General features: G+C 44.9%; 1 protein-coding gene across 3 annotated transcripts in view; it reads right to left on the reverse strand.

Moving 5' to 3' along the window:
* The window catches only part of LOC109425664 (mitogen-activated protein kinase kinase kinase 13), a 126,259-nt gene that overhangs the window by 28,013 nt on the left and 85,429 nt on the right, over positions 1-12,817 (reverse strand). For all 3 annotated transcript variants that reach the window (XM_029878889.2, XM_029878888.2, XM_029878890.2), the window contains exon 4: positions 10,590-10,787. In XM_029878889.2, the coding sequence (XP_029734749.2) occupies positions 10,590-10,787 (198 nt within the window). The remainder of the gene's footprint in view (positions 1-10,589; positions 10,788-12,817) is intronic.

Below are 12,817 nucleotides of genomic sequence, written 5' to 3' on the forward strand. Positions count from 1 at the left end.
CGTTCGGTGGTGGCAAAATCAGCCAAGCTGAAAACGCTTTTGCGGCAAAGGGCGAACATTTTGGGCTCTGCCGCGTTGATCAAAAGGTTTAACGACCAATACCAACAAGGTCAATTCCACCAAGTCAAGGTGAGGATCGACACTCTCGATCGTTTGTGGGCTGATTTCGCACACATCCAGGACGAGATTGAAGAAATTGAAGATGGCGTCACCGGTGATGATACCGATGACGAAGAAGAGCCAGCCATGTCTGCGCAACGGGTACAATTTCAAACCATGTACCACGAGCTGAAAGCATCTCTCGTTAGTAAGCTGCCGCTGGATCCACCACCTTCCGGCTCAGCAGTCAATCGTCCTCCGGTTCAACCAATGCAGTCTGTGCGGTTGCCGGAAATCCACATCCCAGATTTTTGTGGCAATCCATCCAAATGGATAGCCTTTCGGGACATTTTTCGGTCCATGATCCATTCAAGCGTTCACCTCTCGTCGGTGCAGAAAATGCACTACCTGAAAGCGGCTCTCACAGGCGAGGCCGCGCGTATAATCGCAAATTTTGAAGTAAACTCCGACAACTATGCTGCAGCATGGAAATCAATTTGTGAGCGATATGATAATCCGAATCTACTACGGAAACATCATTTCGCGGCTCTTTTCGCTATTCCTTCGGTGAAGAGAGCTTCCTCATCGTCGCTATACGAGCTCGTTGATGAGTTCGACCATCATGTGGGAGTATTGGGTAAGCTGGATACGCCAGCTGACTTGTGGGACACAGTGCTCGTGGAAACCCTCAGTAAGCGTTTGGATCCTGCTACTCTGAAGGAGTGGGAGAACAGTTGCCATGAAAATGTGCGTCCCACGTACCAGCAACTAACCGAATTTGTGCGAAAAACATCGCGAGTGTTACAGTCTGTTAAACTACTGCAAACGCCCAATCACCCTGTCGAACCCAAACCCTCGAAACCCAAATCGATTTCCACCCACGTTGCTACGGAGGTTACAAACAAGTGTCCGCTTTGCAAGGACGCCCATCCTCTTTTCAAATGCGATCAGTTTGTCGGAATGGAGGTGAAACAACGCTTTGAGATGGTGAAGAAAAATGGATTGTGCATCAACTGCCTGAAGGGGTCACATCTCGCCAAGAACTGCAGCAGTGGGAGCTGCAGAAATTGCTCCAAGAAACACCACACCCTTTTGCATCTGCCGCCACTAGCCGTGGCTGCGAAACCGTCGTCGTCTCAAACAACGCTGGCGTGTTCTACGGCAGCCAGTGAAGTGATTCCTCCAGCTCAACCTCAAGTGTCGTCGAACTCGTCCGTAATCGCCTCGCACTCGTTTTCCTCACCACCATCGCGCTCGCAACAGCCACCCGTCGGGGCTATGTCGTCTGGCCCGATAAACTCGTTCTCGTATTCGGTCGTCGTTGCTCCCTCCCCGTCGCCGGTTGATCCGCCCGCTCCGCAATCGATCGGAAAAAGTCTCGAATTGAACTCTTCTCCTGTGGCCTCCTGCGTTGCTCCGCAAAGCGTTCCCGTACGTGCCCCCTGCGATGAAGTTTTTCTATCAACGGTAGCTGTCAAGGTGAAGGACTCCAACGGCAACCCACGCTACGTTCGTGGAGTTCTGGATAGCTGCTCCCAAGCAAATTTCATCTCGGAAGCTCTGGCGCGCAAGCTGGAGTTGAAACGCGATAGAATCAGCATCGATGTTAGTGGTATTGGCCAGGGAATCGTCCACATTCGCTCTAAAGTATTGATCAGGATCTCGTCTCGCTTCGGAGGATTAGACTACCCTCTCGAATGTCTCGTTATACCACAAATCACGGTCACGCTTCCAAGTAAGCACATCGACATTTCTGACTGGAATCTCCCCAACAACGTCCCTCTCGCAGACCCGAGGTTCAACATCAGCTCCGGGGTCGATATTCTCGTTGGTGGAGAACTGTTCTACTCCCTGATGCTCTCGCATACGATCAATCTACGCGCTGGTTTCCCGATACTTCAGAAAACTGTTTTCGGGTACGTTGTCGCTGGTCGGTTATCAACAGCATCTCGTACTTCTCCGATTCGTGTAGTCAGCGCTACCACTAGTCTCGATAATAAGCTGCAGCGTTTTTGGGAGGTCGAAAACTTCGACGGTTATAAGGCTATGACTCCGTTGGAAGAAGCGTGTGAGGAGCATTTCCGAAGTACAGTCAGTCGAACAAGTGATGGTCGCTACATGGTTCGCCTTCCGGTACGGGACGAAATGGTTCAATTGCTGGGAGATTCTTTCGCGGTGGCACAACGCCGATTCTGGGCAATAGAGCGGAAATTTGCGGCAAACAGCGAGTTTAAGAGCGAATACGTGAAGTTCATGGAGGAGTATGCGGAACTAGGCCATATGGAGTTAAATCCTCGCGTCGAAATTCCCCAGTTCGTCCTGCCACACCATGCCATCTTCCGCCTCGATAGCTCCACCACGAAAACCCGCGTTGTCTTCGACGCCACCTGCAAGGGCAGTTCCCAGTTGTCGTTGAATGATGTGCTACTCGTTGGTCCGATCGTGCAACCTCCTCTTCTCGCTATCGTCCTCAACTGGCGGATCCCTCGTTTTGTTTTCAAGGCTGATATAGAGAAGATGTTCCGCCAGATTTGGGTTCATCCTCTGGACCGCAGGTTTTTGCAAGTGCTGTGGTGGACAAGTACAACCCAACCTCTTCAGCGATACCAGCTCACCACGGTGACCTACGGGACGTCATGCGCACCTTACCTGGCCACACGTGTGCTTAACCAATTGGCAGAGGATGAAGGGCACCGATATCCGCTAGGTGCAAAGGTTATACTAAAAGGATTCTACATGGACGATGCTCTTTCAGGGGAAGACGACCTGGAAACTGCTGTTAAGACAGTGATACAGCTGACGGAACTACTGAATCTTGGAGGCTTCAACTTGAGGAAATGGAGCTCCAATGATCCTCGGATTCTGGCTCACTTGCCGGATGAACTGAAGGAATTCGCGCCGGAAACTGAAATCGACGATTCCGGAAACATAAAAACGCTAGGATTGTTGTGGTCGCACGTCACCGATGAATTTGGATTCAAAATCCCTTCGCTTCCGCCCTCGAACAAGGTCTCCAAACGAGTGGTGGCCTCCGAGATGGCACAGTTATTCGACCCGCTCGGACTAGTCGGATCAGTGGTGATGAGTGCCGAAATGTTTATTCAGAAGCTGTGGGCGATAGGAATTCCTTGGGATGATGACCTTCCCGAGAACCTACGAGATTGGTGGCTGCGTTTCCGTGAAGAAACTCCGCAGTTAGCAGACCTGAAGATTCCACGTCGAGTTCTCGCGAACGACTTCAACAGCTACACATTGCATTGCTTCTGCGATGCTTCCGACCACGGCTACGGCGCCTGTGTCTACGTGGTTTCGTCGAATGGGGCTGGAGATCACTACAGCCAACTTCTCATAGCCAAATCGAGAGTCGCACCACTGCGTGGACTTACAACACCGAAACTTGAACTCTGTGCTGCTTTGTTAGGATGTCAGCTGCTGGATCAAGTCCGAAGCACGACTAGATTCACCGGAGTAGTGACGTTCTGGTCGGATTCCAGTATAGTTCTACACTGGATTCGATCGCCGCCTACCGTTTGGAAGGTGTTCGTGTCGAATAGAATAGCAGAAATACAGAAACTATCGATCCACGACAGCTGGCGCCATGTTCCGTCGAAGGCCAATCCGGCGGACAGGATATCTCGTGGAGTTTTACCGTCCGAAATACTCGAAGATTCGCTGTGGTGGCATGGGCCTAACTTTCTCGTTCAGGCCGTCGAAACTTGGCCTGAAGACATCGTGTCACTCACTCGTGAAGAACAGGAAGTTCGTGATGTGGAAGCTCGCCAGGTGGTTACCTTCGCGGTGACCCACGTGGATCACTCGATCATCCATCGATACTCGGATCTTGGAAGGTTGCTTCGGGTAGTTAGTTACTGCTTCCGATTCTGTCGAAACGCTCTAAGTCCGCAAAATCGTCGCAAAGTTGGTCCTCTTCAGCCGCCCGAAGTGGATTACTCGCTTAAATCGCTCATTCGTTCCGTCCAAGGTACAGAATTCCCAGAAGAAATTCGTTGTCTCTCGGCGAATCCTCAGCCGCGACTGACCATCAAGGACCGGAAACTCCAATCGTCGTTCAAGTCGCTCAACCCGTTTCTGGACAGCACAGGCCTCCTACGGATAGGAGGACGCTTGGCAAAGCTGTCGGCCTCTTTGGATGCCAGAGCACCAATTCTTCTACCGGCCAAACATCATCTGTCTTGGTTAATCGCTCGTTCCCTCCATCTAAGAACCCTTCATGGAGGACCAACCCTGCTTCTGGCTACCATTCGGCAAAGATTCTGGCCTCTGCGTGGACGCGATCTCGTTCGTAAAGTCGTTGGGCAGTGTGTGACCTGCTTTCGCTGCGCCCCGAAGCCGACGGAGCAGTTCATGGCTCCTCTACCGTCTGTGCGAATCACGCCGGCACGAGTGTTCGCGAATAGTGGTATGGGCTACTGTGGGCCCTTCGGTATTCGTCCGTTAGTTGGGAGGGGTGCAAACGTGAAAATGTACGTCGCCGTGTTCGTTTGTATGGTGGTGAAGGCGGTACACCTCGAGGTAGTCACCGACCTTACGTCCGTCGCGTGTATCAATGCGGTGAAGCGGTTCATCGCACGTCGCGGTCGCGTAGTGAATTTGTATTGCGACAACTCGACAGCATTCGTCGGCGCTGATCGAGAACTGAAGCAGCTTCGTCGTCAGTACCTTCAGCAGTATTCGACAGAACAGTGGAATGGATACTGTCTTGAGAGTGGAATAACGTTCCACTTCATCCCTCCTCGTTCCCCCCACCACGGTGGCCTGTGGGAAGCGGGGGTCAAATCGTTCAAACACCATCTGCGTAGGATCCTTGGATGTCGATCGTTTACGTTGGAGGAGTTCAACACTACAGTGGCCCAAATCGAAAGTATGCTGAAATCTCGCCCCCTGTCGCCACTGTCTAGTCACCCGCAAGATCTGTCCAGCCTTACTCCCGGCCACTTCCTTGTGGGAGAGCCTTTGTTTTCTATTCCAGAGCCCGACTACACCACACATCCTGTTGGTCGGCTCAACCGTTACCAGGAGATGAAGCGCAGTATCCAGGATTTCTGGAAACGCTGGGCACGAGAGTACGTCAGCGAGCTCCATCAGCGCTCGAAGTGGCAACGTGTGCGGGACGAAGTGAAGGTGGGATCTTTGGTCCTGCTGAAGCAGGAAGGTCTTCCACCCCTAGAATGGAACTTGGGTCGCGTCGTAGCGGTATCGCCAGGATCGGACGGCCATGTTCGGGTCGTTGATGTTCGTACCGCGAAAGGGATCTACACACGAGCAGTGACTGAAGTCTTTCTGCTACCTGTCGAGGAACCAGTCGTTGAAATGCCTGATGCGGATCAGAAGGATAGACCAACCGGTCCATCACGCCAAAACGAAGCAGAATCGTCTATCGGAAATCATTGAAACAACCGTTTCAATGGCGGCCGGCGTGTTGGGGATCATACATGACACCCGGATCTCAAAGGGTTAATAATCTTAAAACTAAACACGTAGAACATAAATTGTAAACCACACAAACACTTAGCAAAATTGTATCTACACACAGTACACGACCAACAATTATAACAATCACACACATGCAAATTGGCCCTAAGAGAACATTTTTATTGAACAATAAATTAGTTAGTACTCGACACTCGAAGCTTACACTCGTTCGCTAAACCATCCCTCGCTAGAAAGAAAGTCCCCAGTGAGCACGCGGTACAGTGAATCACGTGTCCCAAAATCCGTTCGTCGTCGCGAGTGTCCGTGGTGTTAATTTTGTGGCTGCCTAGGCCTGAAGAATAGTGTCGTCCCTAAAAACCTAGTGCGCGGTAAGTGATCGCGCCAACACTCTCCGTCATCAACAATGTACGGTACCGGCGACCGCGACGGTACAACCTAGAGCGACCAAAGAGCGACTGAAACAACCGGATGTAGCCTCAGCAGAATCTCGAGGCCGCGTTGCCAGACGAGGGCGAGCTCGATGAGGCCCCTCTAGAGGACTGCTGGAGTACAGTGAAAGCAGCCATCAACGAGAGCACCATCGGGTACGTGGAACGGAATCGACGGAATGAATGGTTCGACGAAGAGTGCAGAACGGTTTTGGAGGAGAAAAACGCAGCGAGGCCGGTAATGCTGCAGCAAGGGACCCGACATAACGTGGAACGTTACAAACAGAAGTGGAAACAGCAGACCCGCCGCTTTTGGGAGAAAAAGCGACGCCTGGAAGTAGCGGAGTGCCAAGAAATGGGACTGCTGTGCCATTCCCTAGAAACACGTTCTATCAGAATCTCAACGCATCCCGCAACGGCTTCGTGCCGCGAGCCGAAATATGCAGGGTTAAAGGCGGAGGCCTGTTGACGGACGGACGTGAGGTGATTGGAAGGTCGAAGCAGCACTTCGATTAACACCTGAATGGCGTGGAGAACGTAGGCACGGGAGGCCATGGCAACGGAGGAAACGACGATGTCAGTGCAGCAGAGGACGGGAACGAACCAACACCCACGCTGAGGGAAGTTAAGGATGCCATTCATCAGCTCAAAACCAAGACAGCAGCTGGTAAGGATGGAATTGCAGCTGAACTCATTAAGATGGGCCCAGAAAAGTTGGCCACCTGTATGCATCGGGTGGTAGTCAGGATCTGGGAAACGTGGGAAACCGTACAGCTACTGGAGGAGTGGAAGGAAGGGGTAATCTGCCCCATTCACAAGAAAGGCGACCATTTGGAATGTGAGTGTGAGAACTTCAGGGCGATCACTATTTTGAATGCTATTGGGTGTTTTCATGGCGTGATAGAATTCTGAAAGTCAATCTCCAGTGAGTGATATCACCTTGTGGAGAGTCGCCTTCGTAGCCCTCTCGCGGCTTTGGTCGGATTTGAGTCGTCTTCATTTTGTTATGGTAGTTTTCATCCAAGGAAGGTTTATGAGGCAAAAACCATGGAGAAATTGAGTTTTTTTTTTTTAAACTCGGAACTTTCATGCATTTTGAACGAGGATTCTGACTTGAAACGTAAAAAAAAAACGCAGTAGGCAAGACAAAGTTTGCCGGGGACACCTAGTAATTTATATATAGTTATTTATGTGACGAGTTGCAAAAAGTTGATTTTTTCAGCACGAGTCGTACATTTATCCAACGAGGCTTGCCGAGTTGGATAAATACGAAGAGTGCTGAAAAAGTCGAGTTTTGCAACGAGTTCCATACAAAATTTTATGCAATGATTTTTTCATAATGCAACTCATTTGAGTTGTATAATGTTCATAATGCAACTCAAATGAGTTGCATTATGAACATTGTGCAACTATTTTTCATTATGCAACTCATTTCAGTTGCATTATGAACCGGTACGGAAAAGTTGGCCATTATGATACTGAAAGGAGTAGTATAAAATAGAAATTATGACACTGAATTGCATAAAAGTATTTTTAATATTTGCCAAAAACCTCCATAAGACAGCGCTAAAAGTATGAGATAAGCAACATTTTCAAACTATGAAAAATCAAAGTTCATTCCAAATTTTATTATTTTTTCTTATTTATGTTCTTGTACCGACTTTTCGAACCTTTTCGAATGAGTGTAATCAGTTTCGTACCTTTTGATTCCGCCCTATTTTGATTATCATTTGACAGATACGCGTATGAGCCATTTTACGAAGTGGCAACAATGTTGATGATGATATTGATTCTCACGGGTTCGGACGCATGCTCCTGTCAAAATTTCATTCATAAAATCGGCTCGTAAAATGGACTACAGTCGAACCTCCATGAGTCGATGTTCCTTGACTCGATATCGACTCATGGAGGTGATTTTTTCCATACTGAAATTTTTTTCTGGGTTACTATGATGGTCCCTTCAAAAAGCTTCCCAAAGGATTTTTGTTCCACTTCTCGATATTTCCTTGAGTCGATGGTCCCTTCAATATCGTCTCATGGAGGTTTTACTGTATTTCGACTACCACTTGTAATCTTCCTCAGTGTCAGTTATCCACTGACTGAGTGGATAACTGACACTGAGGAAGATTACAAGTGGTAGTCGAAATACGCGCACATATCTGTCAAAGGATACGCGAAATAGGGCGGAATTAAAAGGTACAATACTGATTACACCCATTATAATTTATGTTTTTATTACACAGAATGTAAAACTACATCCTTTTTGTTTTGTACTGAGAAGCTGTTCATCGAAATGAAGTCAAAATTCTGGTCTTAAGGTGAAACTGGAAGCATTTCCTAATTTTTTTGGTTTTTGATTATAAAATAACGAAGCAATATTTTCAAAATCGGTTTTCGTGCACATGTAGAGTATGGATCAAGGTATCATCTGAATTTTTTGAGGTGGAAAATGTTTTCCATTTTTGCAGAAACCATTTTTTTGTGAAATTTTGTTCAAAAATGGTTTCAGCAAAATAGAAAAACATTTTCCACCACAAAAAAAAATCAGAAGATACCTTGATCCATACTCTACATGTGTATGAAAACCGATTTTGAAAATATTGCTTCGTTATTTAATAGAAAGTCAAAAACCAAAAAGTGAGGGAATGCTTCCAGTTTCGCCTTAAAAGCCATCTCACATTAAATATGATTATCAGGAGCACTAAATGATAGTCATGCCTTCGGTATAAGTTGTGACAAGTTTGAAGTGATTTGTGTTTATATTGATTTTTTGTATTGCCTTTGGCTGCTACACTGTCATGAAATAAGTAATTTGTTACACAAATAGACCCCTGTAGCAGTGCACAGTGGTCCACGAACCAGATTTACGAGGAAAGATGCATTCAACGCCTTTAAATGAGTTTTTAGGCAAATATGGTCTTCTACAAAGTTGTCCCTAATAATAAGGCTCTCTTTAAAATGTGCATGAAAATTAGGGTGGTCCATATTTTCAAAGAAATTGGTAACCAAACTTTTTTATTTGCAAGAATAACTGTATACATTCTTCGGGAAAGTTGTACATCTATCAATTTTGAGCAACTTTGCTGAAACCACTTTTTATGTAGCTTTAAAATTGACCGATCTAGAGGTATTTTTTTTTTAATAAGCTTAGGGTGGTTCAAGAAAAAATGGTTTTCTAGCGTTAACTTTTTCAGTTTAGATTTTTCATCAAAGTCACCCAAGAAACACTTGTAGAGCATTTGGAGACGCGTCGTTTCGTGCGCTGAGATGGTCGTTATCTCTTTTGGTTCAAAAGATACAGGTGTTTTTCTTAAAAAATCATAGTTTTCGAAAAAGGGTTTATGATGGGTTGGGGCAAACATAAAAAATATCTTTTGCCTGCATTCAAAAGAAGAAAGCTGTTATAAAACATATCAAAAATTAGAGGGGTGTTATTTTTGTAATTCAAGTGAAAAATATTTGAAAAGTGCCTATTTTTCTAGAAAATCATCAATATCTTTTGAACGGAATGACGTAACAACATTCTCAGCGAACGAAAATGCGCGTTTTTGGAGCTCTAAAAGTGGTTCTCAGGCGATTTTGACGAGAAATTCGAAACAAAAAAGATAAAGCAATAAAACGATTTGTTCTAGCGTCACCCTAAGAAAACTATGGAAAAATGCTCCAAATTTGGTCAAAACAGTTAAAACGCTTTATCTTTTTTGTTTCAAATTTCTTATCAAAGTTGTCTAAGAACCATTTTTAGAGTTTAAAAAATCGCACATTTTCGTGCGCTGAGAATGTTGCTGTGTCATTCCGTTCAAAAGATATTGATGATTTTCTAGAAAAAAAATAGGCGCTTTTCAAGTATTTTTCAACTTGAGTTACAAAAATAACACCTCTCTAATTTTTTGATATGTTTTATAACAACATTTCTTCTTTTGAATGCGGACTAAAGATATTTTTTATGTTTGCCCCAACCCGTCATAACACCTTTTAAAAAAAAACTATGATTTTTTAAGAAAAATGCCTGTAACTTTTGAACCAAAAGAGATAACGACCATCTCAGCGCACGAAACGATGCGTCTTGATGAAAAATCGAAAATGAAAAAGTTTACGTCAGAAAACCGGTTTTTCTTGAACCACCCTAAGCTTATTCAGAAAAATACCTCTAGATCGGTCAATTTTAAAGCTACAAAGAAAGTGTCTTCAGCAAACTTGCTTAAAATTGATAGATCTACAACTATTCCGAAGAATGTATATAGTTATTCTTGCAAATAAAAAAGTTTGGTTCCTAATTTCTTTAAAAATATGGACCACCCTAATGTTCATGTATATTGAAAAGAGGGCTTTATTTTTAGGAACAACCTTGTAGAAGATCATATTAACCTAGAAAATCATTTGAAGGCGCTGAATACATCTTTCCTCGTAAATCTGATTCGTGGACCATTGTGCAGTGGCTTAAATTTTCGCATTTTTTTTCCTACAACACCCTTTATGTATAGGTTGTGAATAATCCTGGTTGAATAATATGAATGATCCACAAGGGATAGAAAAGGATGGTAAAAATTTCCCAGCTATTACGCTGCATACCTTTTTCTACATACATGTAAGTGCTTGTATACTTACTTGGGACTCTTCAGATCTCGGTGGATGATCTTATGCGAGTGGAGATACTGCATGCCGTGTGCGATCTGCAGCGACCAGGACACCAACCGTTGCGGCGAAACGATATCCATGCCGTCCAGGGCCAGGATCTGATGCAGCGGCCCGAAGGGGCAGAATTCCATGACTATGCAAAACACTGGCGCCTGGGTACATACGCCTCTGCACGGTCGGCGGCCGTACCGCGAATGCATAATGGAACACGTTGATTGATTGAGAAAGTTGCGCGATAGAACGTTGATGGCGACGGCGACGGCGACGACGACGGTATCCAGCGATTGTCGTTTTGGCGCCGATAGATGGGGTAGTTGGGTTGGGTTCGGCGTCGTCGAACGTGCAAAGCCGCGAGTGTTGCATTATGAATGGGTCCATAAGCGTTGGCGTGTGGTGCCATCCAATCCAGGTGTAAGGCGCCAGACGGAGTTTACGGTGTGGCGAAGGAATGAAAGTATAGAAAGAAAGCAAGAACCATTTGTTAGACTTTATGAGGGTACTGTCGCGGGTTTTTAGTTACAATCGTATTTAGTTGCTAAATTGTGGGACATGAAGTAGACGGCGACATCCAGGCGACTTACATACAGGACCAGTAGATTGCGAATTTTCGTTTGGGCTCCCCAATGGCGACAAGCCCAGAGTCGCCGACAAAATGCTCTGAAATATAAAAATTCAGTAACCTAATCCTTAAGTTCTCTCATGTAAATATTGGTTAATAATGAAATACACCAAACATGCTATGATATATTCACTTAACATGTTAAGACAACATTATTTGAACCGAAAAACGTTTCTGGCTATCGGGTTATTCGAGTTTTTCCGAATAAGAGGATAGGAATCTGGCTGGAGCATACTTTCAGAATATGTGATGCAGTGATATTGAGCTCCAAAAATTTAGTACATTTGTATAGAGTTTTCTGGGGTCGTGGGCTTCTACTTCCAAACATTAGAGTATTTTTTTCTTTTTCCAGTACCTTTCAGATATTTCAAATGTTCAGGTTGTCTTAGATGCTGTTTGAGGATAATTGAAGAAGGTTTTTGAAAAATAAAATACATCGAGAGTATTATTCATCGCGGATTTATGTTAGATATCATGCACTTTCTAACTGAAGAACTTTTTTGAAAAATAAAAAACATCGAGAGTATTATTCATCGCGGATTGCATGCACTTTTAATTTCAAAAACATTTTTCTTCATTTTTTTTGAAAAGCTGACTGCCAGCAAAGAATAAAAATAGGAAGAATGCCATCTATTGCCTAGTTGTATGTAAACGTCAAACGACAAGACAAGTGGCGCTCTCTAAGCGTATCAAGGACCAAGGTGGAAGCTCTCTGTAACAGTGTTCGTGATTTGTCATAAGAGAAGGTGGTGTGCGCATGTCTTGGTATCCGCATATATTCAGTAACGCACACTACCGCATAAAGGTTGAACTTTCATCCGCAGATAGCGCTGCGGTAGTGTCCCCCGAGCATCAGCGGAGTGACAATTCTTGAAATTCTTATTCTTTCCTCGAAGTTTGCCAAATAGCTTCAAAACAAGCAAAATTGAACAATTTTTAAGATTTTAGTTATCAAAAAAAGATCTTACGTACAAGTTCCATTGAATTAAAAATATGACTTTCCGACATCCAAACGTACTTAAGTTCCAGCAAATTAAAAAAAAATAAGAAAAATGTATGGGACCTTATAAAAATAAAAAAATAGTTAGAAGCAACTGAGCTGTTTCTCAACTAACAATTGCAAGCCACAAACAAGCATTTTATGTTGAATTGTTGCTTCATAATAGTAATGATAGCAGAGTTTCCCATTGCTCATGTGTACATAAATGTGACAGCGAGCCTCCCACCAAATTGTCTCACAGCTCTTCAAAATCGCAGTGTGCTGCGCTGCTAGGAGGCTCACGAAAATCTGGTGGGTGCGAGCTAAGCCCATAGCTCCCGGGGAGCTCGTCTCATGCGCTGCGTGAGCTGTTGGTATCTAAGGTGAAAAACAACTTCTTGGTAACGAAGAACCTTAACAACTTTTTTCCGTACACAACTCAAGTGTCTGGTTGGTCTATGCGATACGACTAGAGACTCTCAATGCAAAGGTTAAGGTTTCAATTCTCGTTCGTTTAGGAAGTTTTTGTCGTAAAATTTTCTAATTTAATCAGCGCATGAGACGAAGCTCATGAGACACATCTTGAAAAAAATGAGGCGC

This window comes from Aedes albopictus, chromosome 2 (genome assembly GCF_035046485.1).
Source record: "Aedes albopictus strain Foshan chromosome 2, AalbF5, whole genome shotgun sequence".
Classification (NCBI taxonomy): domain Eukaryota; kingdom Metazoa; phylum Arthropoda; class Insecta; order Diptera; family Culicidae; genus Aedes; species Aedes albopictus.